The 20,418-nt window shown below is 42.3% G+C and overlaps 1 protein-coding gene and 1 pseudogene across 2 annotated transcripts; one reads left to right on the top strand and one right to left on the bottom strand.

Annotated features, from left to right (window-relative positions):
* The first annotated feature begins 1,786 nt into the window (after positions 1 to 1,786).
* On the top strand, positions 1,787 to 18,590 carry LOC112301567 (zinc finger protein 709). The gene is made up of 4 exons (XM_024557066.3): positions 1,787 to 1,951; positions 15,098 to 15,224; positions 15,419 to 15,479; positions 15,855 to 18,590. The coding sequence occupies exons 1-4, from the start codon at positions 1,949 to 1,951 to the stop codon at positions 17,233 to 17,235; spliced, it is 1,572 nt and encodes a 523-aa protein (XP_024412834.3). The 5' UTR covers positions 1,787 to 1,948; the 3' UTR covers positions 17,236 to 18,590.
* LOC112301568 (eukaryotic translation initiation factor 1 pseudogene) lies at positions 3,878 to 4,517 on the bottom strand (annotated as a pseudogene). Its single transcript, XR_011651559.1, has one exon. The product of XR_011651559.1 is annotated as a eukaryotic translation initiation factor 1 pseudogene (transcript).
* Positions 18,591 to 20,418: the final 1,828 nt, after the last annotated feature.

The following is a 20,418-nucleotide window of genomic DNA, read 5'->3' as shown; positions in this document are numbered from 1 at the left end:
TCTACTGGCCTTGTGTTCTCTCCAACATGTCCCCTGAAAAAAGCAGGCTGAAATTGTTTTTTAAAAGAAAAAAGTAGAAATTCCAGAGCTAAGCCCAAGGACCACCAGCAAGAAACAGGTCTGCACTGGAAAAATCCAAGATGGCACCCCCTTCCCAAGAGACCTTTTGATGAACTTGTCTTCATTAGCATATTAAAAGTCACACTCAGGGCTGGAGACTTAACATTAAAATGAGACATGCAAGGTATAGTCAGATGTGTTTCAAGCTTGAGATCTGTGCATGCTCCCTTGGAAATCTAAGAACCCTCCACCGTTCCTAGGGAATCCCTACCCCTGAGCCCACCTACCTCCCCCCACCCAACCATCTCATACTTTCCTAATTCCCTAGGATCAGGGAGAAGGACTCATTAGAGCATTTTCTTATCCTTGTTCATTCTTTGGCCAAGGAATAAAGTTTCTTGCTTGCTTTACTAAATATTGTCTCCTCTTATTGATGTGAGCAACTCCAGGCAGAATGACCATGGAGGGGAAGGGAGAGAGAGAGGGAAAGAAACATCTCTGTGAGAGAGAACCATCTATTGGTTGCCTTTCATAGGCGCCCTGACCAGGAGCTGAACCTCAACTCAGGCATGTACCCTAATTGGGAATCCAACTGGTGACCTTTCGTTTTGCAGGATGATGCCCAACCAACTAAGCCGCAATGGTCAGGGCAAAAAAAATTTTAATATTTATTGATTTTAGAGAAATAGGAGGTGGGGAGAGGGGGAAAGAGAGAGAGAGAGATTTTTGTTGTTCCACTTATTTAGGCATGCACTGGTTGACCAGAGATCCAACCAGCAACCTTGGTAAATCGGAAGGATGCTCTAACCAACTGAGCTACAGGGCTAGGCTGTAATATTTAAATTCAGACAATTTTATTAGTCAGTTATACCTCAATAAAGCTGGGGAGAGAAGTCTCCAGGTGCAACCTACACTGAGATGATACTTTAATTTTTTTCTTATATTATTAAAAATAGAAAGCAATTGTCTTGTGGATATTATAGCCATTGACATTTCAAAATTCTCTGGGGACTAATGCAAAAACTGATCTAAATTAAATTCCCTTTCAGTGTAAAATGTTCACCTGAGATTGTCATGAACACATCTCATACCCTGTGGTTAGACTGAGAAGAGTCTAACGCTCAGAATAGGGCTGCCCACTGCCAACTTCCCACCAGAGGCAAGTGCTCTGGAATTCTTTCTCTTTAGGACAAAATGAGAGGGGATGGGGAAGGGAAGAGGTGTGAGGCTTTAGGGTTGTAAGATCAAAGACTGAAATGGGAGGGACTCCTATTATAGATGGTAAGGCCGCATTTAAGTGAGTTTCTAAGCAAGGCTCAGAGTTCCATGCATGGCCTCACAACCTACGCCAAGCTCTTGACCTCTAATAGACATAAGACCCTCTTGTTCCATTGTGGCCTAGCCGGGATTGACCTCATGCTCTGTACTTACTTGTACCACTTGGAAACTCAATCAGGAATTCCCTGTACAAGCCCGTGCCCTGGCATTCATCACAAACAGCTCGGGGGAAACAATAGGGGTTGCCCCAGGCCAAAAAAAATCCTTCTGTTTAAATGCAGTGAAACATGCGAGATCAAGTCCCCACTGTCCAGTGGAGGCTTGTTTCGCTGAGCCACTCGTCCTCCCGTCTGCTGTCACTCAGACACAAGGGGGCGGGGCCTTGTGAACTGTCCAGTCAGCAGTGCCGCTGGGGCAGGTGGGTGGGGCAACGCAAAAAGAAGTCGTGGACGTCCTAATTAGTGCCAGCGGCGCTGGGGATTGGGTGTCGCGTGTCCTTCAGGGTCCCTGCTAACTCTGCCTCATGGTGTGTCGCGGTGTAATCGGTCTGTAATAGGCACTGCTTGTGGAAGTCATAGGCAGGACTCAGGGAGACCCAGGAAACCTAGAAATGGTGAGTGCTGCTGGGGTGCAGAAATGGGGACGAGAGGCTGGTTGGAACCGGTTGGAATCGGCTGTGGCGGGACGGCCTCTCCGCGGTCCCCTCTGAAGTCTATGGACCCGATTCCACGTAGGTCCCCTCCGGCTTGCAGTGTAGTGGCTGGTCCGGTAGCCGGACCCAGGCGTCCTGTCTGGTCACTGCGCTCGTTGACTTCGGCCCCGCTGCAGAGTCCCTGTGGGCAGCTCCGCGCCGGCATCCCCGCGTCTCCCAAGAATGTGCGGTGACCTCGGGGAGGGTCTTCAGGGGACAATCGTGACTCCGTCTCCCGAGTTCTTGCGTGGTACACCTCTGGTTTGTGTGGTCCCAGTCCTTCCTTTCTCCCCAGGGGTCCCATTTTCTCCTGAGTTTTCCCAAAGTTCCTGTGCCCCAGCCCGTCTCTTCCCGGGACTAGCAACAGGTCCCTAAATTTCCACATTGCTCCTCGAATTCCCAAGCCAACTCCCCTCTGCGATTCACAACATCATTATCAACTACTTGTCCTCCGTGGTGCATTTCAAACAGACCCAATATTTTAATTGTTTATTCTTTTTCAGCAGAGTCATGGATGGCTCTTTAGAGATTTACATTCTGTATGGATATTTTACAGGAGAGGAAAGGCAGGAATAACTGCTTGGACCTCTGTTTCTTGAAAGCGTTACACCTGTCCCCCAGGATCTTTCCGGGGCACAGAATCCTAGGGGAAGTGCTTTAGGTGAAGTTCCTGTTTGGAAACTTTCCTGGGTGTCTCCCTGAGCACGACTTCTCCCTGGGTTTGTCACCTTGAAAAGATTTATTGACTTATATGTGTCCGTTTTTCACTAGGAATAAAATATATTTAATCAATAAAGCTTCAAAGACTAAAAAATAGTTCAAATAGGCAAAAACAAACAAACAAACAAAAAACAGGTGTCGCAAGCAGGGGTACCTAGACCTTAAGTTTGCAATTGTGTTCAACTTTCTGAATGTGTTGGGGGGGTTTCCCCCCCTCACCTGTAGGGAAGCAGACTGCTTATCAGTTTTGATTCCAGCATTTGTATTTCATTCCTTTGGATTCTTTTATCCATTGAGCATTGCGGCCCTTTGATTCTAGTTTCCATTAGCACCTGGGCTTTTTAAATAAAACTTTATTGAGGATACCATATGAATAAGGTACGATAACTGTGGAAATAAACAGAATTTGGTTTCATTTAGGCAAGAGAACCTGAAGACATCAGATGGGTGTTTTTAAGTTCTCAGGCACTTTTTCCATTTTTACGTCATTTTTTGTGTCCTGAGGTACCTAGGGAACTTTGAAATTGAAAAGGATAAACTATTCCTCCCCCGACCAGTGTGGCTTATGTGGTTTGGCGACCTACCACAAAGCAAAGGGTTGCAGGTTCGAATACCCAGTCAGGGCACATGCTTGGGTTGAGGTTCTGATACTTATCGATGTTTTTCTCCCTCCCTTCCCCTTGGCTAAACATAAAGAAAATATTTTAAAAGGAAAGAAAAAGAAAAGGATAAAGTATTCCTAAGAAAAATAAACTCCTATTTCAATGGATGTGAGGGAAAATTTTTGAAGTTTATTTTTATTGATAAGAGAAAACCACCTCAAAGCTTATGTAAATTATATTTGAAATTTCTACTACATTTCAGGGCTTAACTGCAAATTCCAATGCATTATGATATGTTACTCATGCCTGAAATTATCCTCAGTGTGATATATAATAGAAAACTATCATTTTTTTTGTCCTTTTAGTTAGAAAGGGATTTATAAAATATTTTTATGGCCTGCACATTTATGTCATTTAGTGTTTAAAGGATTAAATCTTGGAGTGGTTTCCTATGTAGGAAAATTAAAATTTAATTACTTTTATTTTTTTTAATTTTTTGCTTTTATTTTTTTTCCCATGGCTCTTTTCAGTTTATTACATGAAGGAGTTACACTAGTCCGAGTTAAAAGCAGACCCCAAATGGTTACAAAAAGCTGTGAGATTTTTAAACTTGTGACAAGAGACAGAGGGAAATTCTACTCATTGCAAGGAAATCCTCACTTAAGCTTCAGTGAGCCAAAAAGCACTTAAAACCCATGAACCCTCAGCTGGTCATCCTTAGCCAGTCCAGTCTCTCCGAGGAACTGGCATATGTTCTTGTGCTGGTCACCCTGTAGCTGAATTACTTCTCCATATTCTGGATGCTCAATTACAGTACCATTACAGGCAAATTTCTTCTTAAACGCCTTCACTAATTTCTTTTTATCGTAATCATCAGCAATCCCTTGGACAGTAGTAAGGGTCTTCCTGCCATTTCTCTGTTGAATTCTTATATGGATATAATCCTCAATGCCAGCAGGAAGCAGATCATCACCCTTACTTGCATCAGCAAAGGGGTCGAAAGATTGGAGGTTCTGGATAGTGGACATACTATATGATTCCTTTTCCTCGGTGGAAACGGCCTGCAGAAGGCTGCCACCGGAGAAGGTGGACAGCGGGGAGGGAGTGTCGGGAAACAAGGGGGTCTCGAGGGGAAGGTTACTGAGTCCTTGGCAGTGGCTCAGTGACTGGGGCTAATTTTTTGCTTTTATTTTTATTCTTTTTTATTTTTAATTGTATTTTATTGGTTATGCGATTACAGTTGTCACAGTTTTTGCCCCTTTACCCTCTTCCACCCAGCAATCCCCTCTCCCTCAGGCAGTTCCACATCATTGTTCATGTGCATAGGTCATCCATATAAATTCTTTGGCTACTCCATTTCCTATACTCTACATCTCCATGGCTAATCTATAACTACCTATTTGTACTTCTTTCTTTTTCTTTAGGTGTTTTCTTTTAAGATGTTATTTTTAGACAGAGTGCAAGGGAGGGAGAAAGAAAGAGAGGAAGAGAAACATCAATGTGTGGTTGCTTCTCATATGCCCTGCACATGCCCTGTCCTGGGGACTTGGCCCACAACCCAGTCATGTGCCCTGAGTAGGAATTGAACCTGTGACCCTTTGGTTCCCGGGTCAGCGCTCAACACACTGAGCCACACTAGCCAGAGCCCTATTTGTACTTCTTAATTCCTTCACCTCTTCACCCATTCCCCCATACTCCCCTCCCATCTGTGGGTCATCAAAACCCTCTCTGTATCCATGCTGGTTTTTTTTATTATTTAGATTTTATTTATTTATTTTTAGAGAGAAGGGAAGGGAGAGAGAGAGGGAGAGAAACATCAGTGTGTGATTGCCTCTCACCTGTCCCCTACTGAGGACCTGGCTGGCAGCCAAGGCATGTGCCCTGACTGGGAATTGAACCGACAACCCTTTGGTCCCTAGGCCAGTACTCAATCCACTGAGCCATACCAGCCAGGGCTGATCTTCTTTTTCTTAAATAAGTCCCTTTAACACTTCATATAATAATGGTTTGGTGATGATGAACTCCTTCAGTTTTCTCTTGTCTGGGAAGCTCTTTATCTGCCCTTCAATTCTAAATGAAAGCTTTGCTGGGTAGAGCAATCTTGGCTGTAGGTCCCTGCTTTTCATGACTTTGAATATGTCTTGCCAATCCCTTCCAGCCTACAAAGTTTATTTTGAGAAATCAGCTGACAGTCTTATGGGAATTGCCCTGTACAGGAAAAGAAGGTTACTAACTACTTTTCTCTGGCCGCCTTTAAGATTCTCTCTTTACCTTTACTTTTAGCATTTTAATTACGATGTATCTTGATGTGGGCCACCTTGCATCCATCTTGTTTGGGACTCTCTGTGCTTCCTGAACTTGCATGTTTATTTCCTACATCAAATTAAGAACATTTTCTTTCATTATTTTTTCAAATAGATTTCCAATTCTTTGCTGTTTCTCTTCTCCTTCCGGCATCCCTATGATGCAAATATTAGAACACTTGAAGCTGTCCCGTAGGCTGCTACACTATGCCCACTTTGGGGAGTTCTATTTTCTTCCCGTTGTTCTGATTAGTTGTTTTGTTTGTTTGTTTGTTTGTTGTTTTGATTCCTAAATGTTCCAAATCATTGATTTCATTCTCAGCTTTATCGACTCTACTGTTGTTTCCCTGTAAATTGTTCTTTATTTCAATTAGCGTGTCCTTCGTTTCCGACTGGATCTTTTTTATGCTATTGAGGTTCTCACTAAGTTCCTTGAGCATCCTGATAACCAGTGTTTTGAACTCTGCTTCTGATAGATTGGTTGTCTCCATTTTGTTTCGTTCTTCCTTTTTCTGGAGTTTTGATCTGTTCTTTCATTGGGGCCATGTTTCTTTGTCTCCTCATTTTGGCAGCCTCCCTGTGTTTGTTTCTATGTATTAGGTAGAGCTGCCATGGCTCCCTGGCTTAGTAGAGTGGCCTAATGTGGTAGGTGTCCTCTAGGATCCAGTGGCACAGTCTTCCCTATCACCCAACTCAGGTACTTGAAGTGCACCCTTTGTGTGACCTAAGTACACCCTCCTCTTGTAGTTGAGCCTTGGTTGCTGGTGGCAGGTCAATGGGAAGGATTTACCCAGGAGAGTCAGCTACAAGGACTGGTTGTGATCACTGACCACCAACCTCGACCCTCCATGGAGGATCAGCTGTGCAGGGGCATGTTGGTGGTGCTCTGACATGGTCTGTAGCTGTCCACTGGGTGTACCTGCTCTGGGGTTTCCAGGGTGGTGCAGGCCAAGGTACAGAACACAGCTCCCACCTGTGTTCTGCTCAGGGCCACCCTACATGAGCTATAAGGCAATCTGAGATGGCTGGTACTTGTGCTGGGCTGGACATTCCCAGGCAAAGCCAACCTGTGAATCTAGGCTGGCTGCTGCTAATGCCAGGCCTGGGACCACTTAGCAAGAGGTAGCCATTCATATGGAAAAGTCAAGGTTAACAGCATGTGTGGGCCCATAAGTTGGGTAGGTTGAAGCCTCAGGGGATACCCAGAGCCAAGCAAACACTGTTATCCAGGTTGATGGAGTAGCAGATATGGCATCTGCCTTCTGAGGCCACCTGGCTTTGTGGCAGGATGGCTCAGAAAAAGAACAACTCTTCTGCCCACCTTTCTCTCTAGGAGAAAGCTGTTCCCCAGCTCCTGCCTTGATGCCAGACACTTCATTTCCTCCCTGTATGCTACTCGTGCCTTTTAAGTTGCTACCCAGGTGCTGGAGTTCACAGGAAGTGAATCTGAATAAATTCATGTGTGGGGTCTTTACAAGGAACTGCTTGCGACTCCAGAAGTTTCTTTCGCCAGCTCAATCCCCACTTGTTTTTGCTACCAGAAGCTGTGGGGACTTATCTTCCTGGCACTGGAATCCTGGGCTGAAGGGCCTGGTGTGGGGCAGGACACTGCACTCCCAATATTTTCCTGCTGGATTTTTATCTGCCACACACGAATGTGGACCAGCCAGTTCCAAGATGCTGTGGTTTCTTTAATTCCATAGTTGCCAGACTTCCTTTCCACTGGGTTTCCGACAGTTCTAAGGGATGGTTGTTGTATGTTTTAGTTGTAATTTTGATGTGCGAGGAGGTGAGTCGTGGTTACCGATGCTGCCATCTTGACCAGAAGTCCAAAATTTAATTAATTTTAAAAGCAATAATTAATTTTAAATAGGTAGTAATCATAGGAAAATGTAGTATGTATAAATTTCTCTCGTTATTTTAAACAAATAATGTACTGGAATGTTTTAAAAAGTTCCTGAGATAGGAAACTAACTGAAAAAGGTCATTGCCCACACATCCTGCTCCACTCCTGTGCTGCTCCTCCAGCCACACTCCAGTAACCAGTTTTTTTGGGGGGGGTTGGTTTGTTTTTTAAAATATGTAGTTTATTTGTTTTTACAGAAAAAAGAAGGAAAGGAGAAAGAGAGGGAAACATCAGTGTGTGATTGCCTCTCACACGCCCCCTCCTGGGGACCTGACCCACAACCCAGGCATGTGCCCTGACTGGGAATCCAACCAGCAACCCTTTGGTTCACAAGACAAAACTCAATCCACTGAGCCACAGCAGCCAGGGCTACAATAACCAGTTTTGATCACTTCTTGTTCACCTATTTGAGTGTCTTTATATAAAAACAACCCTGCCCTCGCTGGTGTGGCTCAGTGGATTGAGCTCTAGCCTGCAAACGAAGGGGTCATGGTTGGATTCCCAGTTGGGGCACATGCCTGGGTTGTGGGCCAGGTCCACAATAGGGGACACGTGAGAGACAACCATACATTGATGTTGCTCTCCCTCTCTTTCTCCCTCCCTTCCCCTCTATCTAAAAATAAATAAATAAAATCTTAAAAAAGAATTTTAACAACCCAGTACTAATGCACATTTTCATACTTATGTTTGTTCTTGTCATGACTGGTCAGGCTCCACATGTTTGATGTTTGACTCCTGACAACTTAAGCCTCAGCCCTCCCTTTCCCCCAGGTCCTTCTTATCTGTCAGGCTGATAAGAACCTGGAGGCTCCTGCTCTGTGAACGGCTGCCTGCTGCCCCCCCCCCCCCCCCCCCCCCCCGTGAGCTGTGTTCCCTGCGTTGTGTTGTTGACTCCACTGGGCCTGGGTTTTATATTTAGAGGACTCTGAGTTGTGAGCAGAGTATGGGAATGGAGCCCTCCTCACAGTGGTCCTGGATTGATATCCGTACTGTGATTTAGAGTGAAGGTGTGACTGAGGCTGGGTTTTTCCACATGTTAGGGGGAGACTGAGGGAGGGGGGTTATAAGGATGTTTGTACCATGTGAATGAGGTGAGCCCATCAGATGGTCACTCCTTAAAGAGAAAACACAGGGATGGCAGCCAGTAGGTGGAAGATTCCAGAGGGCATACCAGGATGCCTACATAACTCTGCTGCCCCTGCATCTATTGCAACAAAGATCCTGACCCTGCCATGGCTGGGTGGCTCAGCTGGTTGGAGCGTTGCCCCATACAGCAAAAAAAGGGTGGTGGGTTGGATCCCTGCTCAGGACACGTACAGGAGGCAACCCGATTGATGTTTCTTTTCTCCCATCGATGTTTCTCTCTCTCTCTCCCCCACCCCTCCTCTCTCTCTCTAAAATCAGTAAGTATATTCTCCGGTGAGGATTTTTTAAAGTATATTTTATTGATTATGCTATTACAGTTGTCCCATTTTTTTCTCCCCTTTATTCCCCTCTGCCCTGCAACCCCTCCCACCAGCATCCCCCCCCCCTCGCCCTTATTTCATGTCCATAGGTCATACCTGTGAGTTCTTTGGCTTCTCCATTTCCTATACTACTCTTAACCTCCCCCTGTCTGTTTTGTACCTACCAATTATACTTCTTATTCCCTGTACCTTTTCCCCCAATCTCCCCTCTCCCCCTCCCCGCTGATATCCATCCTTGTGATCTCCATTTCTGTAATTCTGTTCCTGTTCTAGTTGTTTGCTTAGCTTGTTTTTGTTTTTGGACAAAAACAGTTGTCTAAAAATTCAGTTGATAGTTGTGAGTTTGTAGTCATTTTACTGTTTACAGTTTTGATCATCTTCTTTTTCTTAGATAATCTTTTTAACATTTCATATAATAAGGGCTGGGTGATGATGAACTCCTTTAGCTTGACCTTATGTGGGAAGTACTTTATCTGCCCTTTCATTCTAAGTGATAGCTTTGCTGGATAGAGTCATCTTGGATGTAGGTCCTTGCCTTTCATGATTTTGAATATTTCTTTCCAGCCCCTTCTTGCCTGCAAGGTCTCTTTTGAGAAATCAGCTGATAGTCTAATGGGAACTCCTTTGTAAGTAACTGTGTCCTTTTCTCTTGCTGCTTTTAAGATTCTCTCCTCTTTAATCTTGGGTAATGTAATTATGATGTGCCTTGGTATGTGCTTCCTTGGGTCCAACTTATTTGGGACTCTCTGAGTTTCCTGGGCTTCCTGGAAGTCTATTTCCTTTGCCAGATTAGGGAATTTCTCCTTCATTATTTTTTCAAATAAGTTTTCAATTTCTTGTTGCTCCTCTTCTCCTTCTGGCACCCCTATGATTTGGATGTTGGAATGTTTAAAGTTGTTCTGAAGGTTCCTAAGCCTCTCCTCATTTTTTTAAATTCTTGTTTCTTCATTCTGTTCTGGTTGGATGTTTATTCCTTCTTTGTGCTCCAAACTGTTGATTTGAGTCCAGGTTTCCTTCCCTTCACTGTTGGTTCCCTGTATATTTTTCTTTATTTCACTTTGCATAGCCTTCACGTTTTCCACTATTTTGTGACCATACTCAGCCATTTCTGTGAGCATCCTGCTTACCATTGTTTTGAACTCTGCATCTGATAGGTTGTCTATCTCTTCATCGCTTAGTTATATTTTGGGGGGTTTGATCTGTTCTTTCATTTGGGCCATATTTCTTTGTCTTGGCGTACCTGTTATGTTGTAAGGGGCAGAGCCTTATATATTTGCCAGGGCAGGGCAACCCAGGTCACTGTGTTGTTGTGCTATATATGGGGAGGGGCCAGAGAGGAAACAATGGCACTTGCTCAGCTCTCAGCCAGCTTTCAGTCACTTCCTCTACTAACCACAAGCAAATTGGGCCCTTCTGGTGCTGATTCCCGGGTGCATGGGTTTGTGTACATTTTAGAACCCCATGGGTCTCTCCAACGAACTCTCCTGTGAGGCTGGAAGTTTCTCCTGCCCCAGCAACCCCCACGGGTTCTTACAGTCAGAGGTTTTGAGGCTTTCTTTTCTCACGCCAGAACCCTGGGTTGTGCAGTCTGTCTCGCTCCCCAGTTGTCCCTCCCAGTTTATCCACAGGCAAATGTGGGTCCACCTGGTCTGCCAGCCACTGCCTCCTCCACCCAGTCCTCCAGCCATAGTCCTCTCCACCCCGGCTGCTCGTCTCCACCACTCCTACCAGTCTGAATGAATGTTTCTTCTTTAACTCCTTGGTTGTCAGACTTCCATACAGTTTAATTTTCTGGCAGTTCTGGTTATTTTTGTTCTTAAATTCGTTGCTGTCCTTCTTTTGGTTGTGCAAGGAGGCAAACTGTATCTACCTACACCTACACCTCAGCCGGAAGTCAGGATTTGTTTTTAATTAATTAATTTTTTAAAAAGATGCTGTTCATCTGGGTTACGGTGGATGATACCATCATTTCATTTTGGCACAGCAGAGGGATTAGTTCAAGCCTTACTTAAGCTCAGGGTGCTTAAAGTCTATATAGCAACCAGTTGTCATGGAGGAGGCCTCTAACCCTGTTTGTGGCCTGATTTTCCCATGCCTGATTATTGGTTCTGGACAATGCCTTCCATGTTTGACCAGGTCAGGATGTTGGCCTATTCAGGTGACCAGCATGCCATGGGACACAGGAGAGGTACTGATTTATGTCAGAAGGAAAAGATCAATTAAGATCAGACAGTCTCTGAAGGGCTTTGCAAGAAACAACTCCATTCTGGCCCGGGTCTAGCTGGACATTCAGGCAACAACCACATCATGGAACAGTCTTCCCTCCACATCACCCACAGTCCCTTGAAAGAAGCCACTGTGCTGGAAGAGAACACGTGGTTCCCTGGACTGCTCTTTGTGCTCTTTGGGAGTCACTGAATGCACAGCACTGGGGAGTGCACAGACTTTCAGGAGGGCCGCACACACACGTACATGAGAGAGTTCAGTGGACAGTTGCTTCACCTATTCATTCATTTCTCCCACCAACCCCTAAATTCTTCAAACCCAGAGATTTCCATTGGCCCCTAATTTTGTCTGTTCCAGATTGTCATATACTCAAAGTCATACAATGTGCGTGGCCTTGTCAGATTGGCTTCTTTTACTTTTAAGTTTCCTCCTACGTTTTCATGGCTTAATAACCCATTTCTTTTTTATCACTGAAAAATATAGCACCACCTGGATTTACCTCTGATCATCTGTTTGCCTCTTGAAGGACATCTTACTTAACTCTAACTCCTGCCAATTATGAATAAAGTGCCTACAAATATTCATGTACAAGTTTTTGTACAAACATTAGGTTTCAATTCATTTAGGTCTATACCAAGGAATATGATTGCTGGATCTTATACATAGTAAGAGTACATTTAGTATTGAAAGTTACTGTCTCCAATCTAGGTGTGCCCAATTCCATTTCCACGAGCAATGATTAGGATTACCCACCACTTCATATCTCCACCAATATTTGATGTTCTGAGTGTTTTGAATCTTAGCCATATAATAAATGCTTAGTGCTACCTCATTGTTCTTTTATTTGCTTGTAGAATTTCTCATATATTATCTTGTAGGCATGTATTACTTTTGCATTTGACATTTATGTCTATGGTGTGTTCTTTTTTAAGATTTTATTTATTTTTAGAGAGAGGAGAAGGGAGGGAGAAATAGAGGGAGAGAAACATCAATGGGAGAGAGAAACATCTATCCATTGCCTCTCCTTAGCATCCCGAGTGGGGACCTGGCTTGCAACCCCAGCACATGCCCTGACCAGAAATCAAACTGGCGACCTTTCACTTTGCTGGATGACATGCAAGCCGCAACCAAGCCACACCACTCAGGGCTATGATGTGTTTTGAGGTAATTTTTGTGAAGCATGTATGATCTTTGTCTCTATTTGTTTTCCATGTGTGTTTGTTTGTGGGTATTCATAATCTCCATTACTATTGGTTTAAAAGACTTTCTTTTTCCTTTGAATTGCTTTTCTTCCTTTGTCAGTGGTCAGTGGAGTGTATCTGTGTGTCTCTACAGGAAAGCTGTTGGCTTTTGTATCTTTCAGTTACTCTTATTTTTTTCAGGAGTTCCATTTTGTTGTGAGTTCTGTCTAGTGTTTCACATAGACACTCATGTCAGGAGGAGCAAATGTGATGAGTTTAACTACAGGTTTTGAGCATGTTCTTTCTCGAGAATTGGAGGCTCCCCTCCATTTCTAGTTTGTTACCATAAGCAAATGTTCAATTTTATCAAATCCTTTTTTATTGTTCATTTCTCCCTCCTTTACTAATATTACTAATATTTTTAATTTCTGTCTTCCCTCTTTTCTCAGTTATCTTGTCTAGATGTTTACCAATTTTATTCATCTTGTCAAAGAGGCAGCTTTTAAATTTTTTTCTTCCATTGACTTTCCACAATCATATTGATATCTAATTTTTATTAATTCTTTTAGTCTGCTTACTTTGAGTTTAATTTGCTCTTTTTTTATTATTTCCTAAAGCAGATGCTTACATTATTGATTATAGAGCTTTTTTTCCTAATATATTTGTTTCTAATAACAAATATAATATATTTGTTTAATGGCCTAAATTTCCCTATAGGCACCACTTTTGCTGTCTCTGACAAGTTTGATTATGATATATTTTTACCTTTTTGGTTCAAGATAATTTTGTTTCTCCAGAGATTTTTTTTTTCCTTTGATCCTATATGCTACTTAGAGATGTATTGTTGAATCTCCACATATTTGGGATTCCCAATTATCTTTGATAATGGATTTCTAGCTTAATTCCTGTGTAGCTTGAGAGAATATTTTGTTATGATTTCTATGTTTTCATATTTGTGAAGGTGTATTTTATGTCCCAGGATCTTTTCTGTCTTGGTGAATGTTCCATGTGAACTTGAGAATGTGTATTCTGCTGTTGTTATGTGAAGTATTTCACAGATTACAGTTAAGCTCAGTTGTTTAATAGTGCTACCCAGTTCCACTCCATTCTTCCTGGTTTTCTGCTGCTGGAATTTATGATTTAAGATAAGAGGTTGTTGAAGTGTTTAGTCACAGTAATGGATTCATCTGTTTCTCCTGCATCCTGGATCTACAGTATGTCCCCTATCATTCATTTTAGGAAATTTCAATGATTATTACTCCACTTACCTCCTATTTCTTTCTCTTTCGTTTTTTCAGATACTCCCATTGTGTGTATTTCAGTCCTCATATTAAGGAAGGTTGTTTTAGGTTTCATGGATATTATGTTCTATCTTTTTTGTCTTTGCATTAAACTCTGGTGAATTAGAATTTTTCTAGTACAGCCCTCATTAAGAATGGAATATTTGGGGCATATTTTAAAATACCATATTTTCTCTTTTTTAACTTTGGAGATACCACTTACCCATGACCTCAAATCTCTGGTGGATCTAAAAAGAGTAGGTCATTTCAAGTTACCTTCTTTCTTTTTTCTTTTCTTTTCTTTTCTTTCTTTCTTCTTTTTTTCTTTATGAGATTGAGTATGATAATTCCTAAGTTCCTTAAGTGCCAGATCAGAAGGTGGCAGAGCAGCCTCTAGACTTGACTTGTTGAATAAATTTTTCTCCTGAAATTGGAGGATGGAAATTTTGTGTTCCTTTAGAGGAAAGTCCTGTTCCTTTATGTGTTGGATAATCATAGGCAAGTTCATCATCAAATTATGTGGCCTTAAATGAACTCCTATACAATCTATAGCTCTTAAACTCTTCCTCAGGGGGAGCCAGTCCCAGGGTACACAGTTAGAATTTCATTAGATGGAGCTCTCCTGGCCTGTTTTCTCATTCTGTGTTCTAAAATTTGGCTGGAAGCAGCCCTGAGCATGAGTACAGGAATTTTGTGGTCTTAACTTTTTATACCTCCTTCTTTCTCTGAGTTCTAACTTCCAAATAATCTCCTAGCTGTATTGAATAGTACAGAGAGGGAAAGGAAGAACTGAGTCTGTGATAAATACTACATAAATTACAAGCAATGATCTGCACAGGCATATTTACATTGAGCCAGTTGCATCTGGTAAAGGCCTGGACTTTAGGGGAACACTGTCAGCTGGCTTTGTCGAAAGTGATTTTCACAGGCCCCTGGACTCTCATGTTTGGTGATGGGAATAGAAGGAAAGGCTTCCAGTTTTTCACTATGTTTCATTTATAGAAACCTCATGCAGAATATAAGCCTCCACTTCATGAAGTGCTGAAAATGGTGGGAAATAAAGAGGATGAAAATTTTTCTCAGAAGGAATTGATGGTCTGAAAATGATCATATTTGTCTCATTTGAATAGCATTTCTGTCATTTCGAAACACTCAGATGTAATGTGATCATAGCAACAAAGTGTAAGTTGTTTCCATGTGTTCATTATGCTGTTCAATTTATGAGAAAGTAAGTGTGGACAGAGAGTAAGTTTGTGATGATCAGTCATGGAGTAAATGTTTGGAGATGAGAGAATCACATGTAACTTTCCTACAAATGGGATGTAGGTGTCCAGTGCTGTCAGTCTCACTCATTGCACTGTACACATATTCGGACTATTTTTAGGACTCGGTGGCCTTTGAGGATGTGGCCGTGCGCTTCAGTCGGGAGGAGTGGGCCTTACTGCAGCCTTCACAGAAGAAGCTGTACAGAGAGGTGATGCAGGAAACCTTGAGGAACCTGGCCTCCATAGGTAAGGGTGGCGACATTCCTTTTGTCAATTAAAGAAAAAGTGTTTCTGTAATTGGCGCATCCATGAAGTGTGATGTGGAAAGAGAGATGTTGGTTAATAACTTGGCATGGCCACAGCCTCTCATGGATCTAGAAGCTAATTATTTTTCTATAATATGAATGCTTTGCACTCATTTTTCTGGGTCTGCATTTTAGGAACAAGATGGGAAGAACATGACATTGAAAAGTACTACAAAAACCAGGGGAGAAAACTAAGGTGAGTTGCGCAATAGAAAGCAGTGTCTCCTGTGAGAATTCTAGTATGTTATGAAATTTTTAAAAGAAGCAAACAAAACTAATAAATCCTGCTTCAAATGTCTTAGGAAATTTTTTCCAAAAATACTTACTGAAATGTACCGTGTAGGTTCAGTGTTTACAAAATAGTTCACTTGGAAACAGTATTAACAAACCCTATACATGACTGTCATGGTTTGACTATAGCAAGGGTGACATTGTCTTGGAAAACATTCAGCATATTTTGGACAGTTCAGACAAGACAGAATACCTACATTTTTTCTATAAATCATAATAAATAAGGAATATAAAATCATTAATAAAAAATCATTAATACTGTGCTTTTCATTGTTTACAGAAGTCAAGTAGTAGAGAGAGTCTGTGAAAGTAAAGAAGGTAGTCAGTGTGGACAAAACTTCAGCTGTATTTCAAATCTCAACCTGAACAAGGAAACCACTGGAGGGAAACTGCATGAATGCCACGTGTGTGGAAAAGTCTTCATGCATCACTCACCCCTCAATAGGCATGTCCAGTGTCACACTGGGCACAAAGCATACGAATTCCAGGAGTATGGAGAGACGCCGTATAAGTGTAAAGAATGTGGTAAAGCCTTGAGTTATCACCAGCATTTTGAAAAACATGAAAGAAGTCACAATGGGGAAAAAGCCCATAAACATAAGAAATGTGGGAATGCCTTGAGTTGTTCATGTTCACTTCGATTACCTAAAATAACTCTCACTGGAGAGAAACCCTATGAGTGTAAACAATGTGATAAATCCTACACATCTTACAATTTCTTACAGAGACACAAAAGAATTCACACAGGAGAGAACCCCTATGCATGTAAAATATGTGCTAAAACCTTCCATTGTTTTAGTGATGTTCAAGCACATGAAAGAACTCACACTGCAGAGAAACCCTATGAGTGTAAACAATGTGGTAAAGCCCACAGGGATACCAGTTCCTTAAAAATACATGAAAGAATTCACACTGGAGAGAAACCCTATGAATGTAAACAGTGTGGAAAAGCCTACAGAGATCCCAGTTCCTTAAAAACCCATGAAAGAACTCACACTGGAGAGAAGCCCTATGAATGTAAAATATGTAACAAAGCATTCACTTATCCCAGTTCTCTTCAAAAACATAAAAGAACACATACTGGAGAGAAACCCTATGCATGTAAAATTTGTGGTAAAGCCTTCAGCTCTTCCAGTCAAGTTCAAGTACATGGAAGAACTCACACTGGAGAGAAACCCTATGAATGTAAACAATGTGGTAAAGCCTTCAGTTATTCCAGCTATGTTCAAATACATGAAAGAACTCACACTGGAGAAAAACCCTATGAGTGTAAAATATGTAGCAAAGCATTCACTTACCCCACTTCTCTTCAAAAACATAAAAGAACACATACTGGAGAGAAGCCCTATGAATGTAAACAATGTAATAAATTTTTCAAATTTTATAGTTCCTTACACATTCACAAAAAAACTCACACAGGAGAGAAACCCTGTGAATGTCAGCAATGTGGTAAAACCTTCAGAGATCACAGTTATCTTCAAAAACATGAAAGAACTCACACAGCAGAGAAACCCCATGAGTGTGAACAATGTGGGAAAGCCTTCAGAGATCACAGTTCCCTTCAAAAACATGAAAGAACTCATACCAGAGAGAAACCCTATGACTGCAAGGAACGTGGTAAAGCTTTCGGTTTTCTTAAGGATTTCCAAATACATAAATGAACTCACACTGCAGAGCACTGTGAATGTCAAACACATGGTAAAGCGTTCAGGTATCCCAGTGATGTCGGAACACATGAAAGGATTCACACAGGCGAAAAACCCTGTCACTGTTAGCAATGAAGGTAAAGTCTATGGAGGTCACAGTTCCTTAAAAACGTGTGAAAGAACGCATGCTGGAGGGAAACCCTAGGAATGTAAAGAGCATGGGAAAGCCTGTGGTCATGACAGTACCTTTCAGAGAGGTACAAAAGGACTCAGACTAGGGAAAAGCCCTGTGAATATAAGTAATTTGGAAAAGCCTTCAGATATTGATAAATTTTCAAACCCATGAAAGAAATCAACCTGGAGAGAAATCATGTGTTAAAAAAAATGTAGCAAAGTGTTCAGTTGTCTTAGTTTTCTTTGAAAACATGAAAGACATGTCACTGGAGAGAAATGCTTTGAATGTAAAAGTGGTGAGGCCTACAGAGGTCATTCAAAAGAACTCACACTAAGAAAACACCCATGAATGTAAGAAGTAGAGAAAAGCCTTCATTTATCACAACCTTTAGAAGACACCTGACAAGACACACTGGAGGAAAAAAAATGTAGAATGTGGGAAAGACTTCAGTTATTCCAGTTTCTATCAAAAGTATGAAAGGACTCACTAGATAAAACCCCTTGAATGTAAACACAATGGGAAACACTTGAATTGATCCACATTCTTACATGTGAAAACTCCCACAGAAGACAATTAGAAATGTAAGTAACATGAGGGAGCTTGTTACAAATTAATCCATGTATAAGGTACCAGAAAAATTTCAACATGAAAAAGCTATAATATTAAAGTTGCAAATACATTGTTTATTAAACACCTTTTAAAGTCATCACTGGAGTGTGGATTTCTACTAATTACTTTCAGAAATGAATATTCAAGTGTGACAATTCTGAGCGTTTTCTTTCAACAATAGCACACGAGATTAATGAGTAGTAGTTTTTCTATAAAACATTTAATATCTTCTTACTATTTTGAAGCCTGTTAAATTCATGGGTAAATTGAAGTGTATTTCTTTTTTTTAATTATATTTTATTGTTTATGCTATTAAAGTGTATTTCTTATATACAGGTAGGTTAAAAAATTTTATGATGTTTTATTCTGTGTTAGGGCATCAGTATGTTTTCAATTATGTTTGTATGTATTAAAGTACATGTATTTTTTTGTTAAATGAACACCTGTAGGTATTTCATAAAAATAGTTTATTAATTTCTCAGCTGTTGTATGCTAACAAATATTGTGTTTTTCATTTCCTGATAAAGTATATTAAAATGTCCCATTATAATTCCAGATTCTCCAATAAACTTTGCAGATGTCTTCATGTAATAGCGACTCGGTGTTTGGTCAACCAAAAACGATTCATTCGGGAAAAGGAAAGGGTTGCAACCCAGTGCATACAGACAGGGCAAGCCACGTGCACACTACGGTCTGTGTGCCGCGGCAGAGGAACACTGATGTAAGGTAAAAGGAAGTTAAGGGAAGCAGATGTTAGAACCATATAGGGGTCTTCCTATGACATACAGTGCAAGAACTTCCATAAATCCCAATTCCTTCCATAAACTACCGACTGACTATGTTATCAAAGTTTCAGTTAGCCTTTATCATAATCATACTTTACGGGTCAATTTTATCATGTGTGTTCAAGTTCAAGGGAATTTTTCCTCAGGCATATTTGGTTTCTTTTAGAGCAGGAGTGTCAAACACATTTTCACTGGGGGCCACATCAGCCTTGCGGTTGCCTTCAAAGGGCTGAAATAATTTTAGGACTATAAATGTAACTGCTCCTTAACTGTTAAGGAGTTGAAATTACAGTCAGCCCTTTGAAGGCAACCGCGAGGCTGATGTGGCCCCTGCTGAAAATGAGTTTGACACCCCTGTTTTTAGAATTAAAATTTTTGTCACGATGTTACAGAGCAAGGGCTCACTTCATTACCCAACACACTAAGAAGCCAAGAGTATGGCACTGGCTTTTGAGAAAAGAAAAGACTTTTTGCCCTGGCCAGGTGGCGCCCTAGGTTGGAGCGTGGTACAATGCACCGAAAGATACCAGGTTTGATCCTCAGTCTGGGTACCTATGGGAGGCAACCCATCAATGTTTCTATCACATCGATGTCTTTCTCCCCATTCCATTTGCTCTCTAAAATCAATAAACTTTTGGGGATGAGGGTTTTAATTAATTAAAAGCCAACTGCCCCAGGGGACAGGCCACGCCTACCCACAAGCTGGTTCAGCTCCCCCAACTGACTTCCTCCTTCCCAGTTGTCATTCGTGGAAACAAGGGGAGTGTCCTTGCGAACTGTCCAATCAGGAGAGCAGCAGCCGGGCAAGCTCTTGAAACCGCGTGGACGCGCTTGGCTGCCCCCGCCCTGGTGATCGTGTATCACCTGCGGTTAACAGTCCGCAGGGCCTTGCTCTAGCCGCTGGGCTACAGAGACAATGCTAGGGGGACCCCAGAAGCCCGGCAGTGGTGAGTTTGCAGACCGGGTTTCCCACGTTGAGGACTGGGGCTGGCTGAAACCGTTTGTGGCGAGACCTGGCCTCCCCGGTGTCCAGTCCGAAGTCTGCGGATGCGAGTTCCCTCTGGGCTCTGCTGGGACCCTAGTCTCCGCTGGCTTGAAACATGGGTGCTGGGCTGGCAGCCGGACCCCAGCGTCCTGTCCCGTCACTTCGATCGGCGACTTCGGCTCCGAGGACTCTCTCGGGCAGCTCTGCGCCCCAAGCCCCGCGTCTCCACAGGTGGCACGGTGACCACGGGGAGAACCACGGAGGGAAAGCGTGGCTCGGTCAGCAGGGTTTGTGCTTGCGAGGAGCTGTAGTCTGTAGGGTTCCCAGCCCCTCCTTTAGCCCCAGTGAGACCCGGTTTCTCCTCAGTTTTCCAAATGTTTGGGAAACAGGACTCAAGACCACGACCCTGGTCCCCTGTCCACTCACCCACCCTGTTTCTTCCTCGGAGAAGCAATATGCATTTCTTTATTTCCAGATCCTTCCTCGAGTTCCTGAACGCCAATTTGTCATATCCAATATACAGCAGCAACTATTTAGCATTTATCCACAGAGCCATGAATGAATGGCTCTTTTTAAAGATTTATTTTTTTCCGGGGGAGGCGGGGACAGTGGGAAGAGGGGATTACAGGAACTACTATAAAGGA

This window comes from Desmodus rotundus, chromosome 9 (assembly GCF_022682495.2).
Source record: "Desmodus rotundus isolate HL8 chromosome 9, HLdesRot8A.1, whole genome shotgun sequence".
In the NCBI taxonomy this organism is placed as follows: Eukaryota; Metazoa; Chordata; class Mammalia; order Chiroptera; family Phyllostomidae; genus Desmodus; species Desmodus rotundus.
Note: the sequence above shows the minus strand (reverse complement) of the source record. Positions and strands in the feature narration are given on the sequence as shown.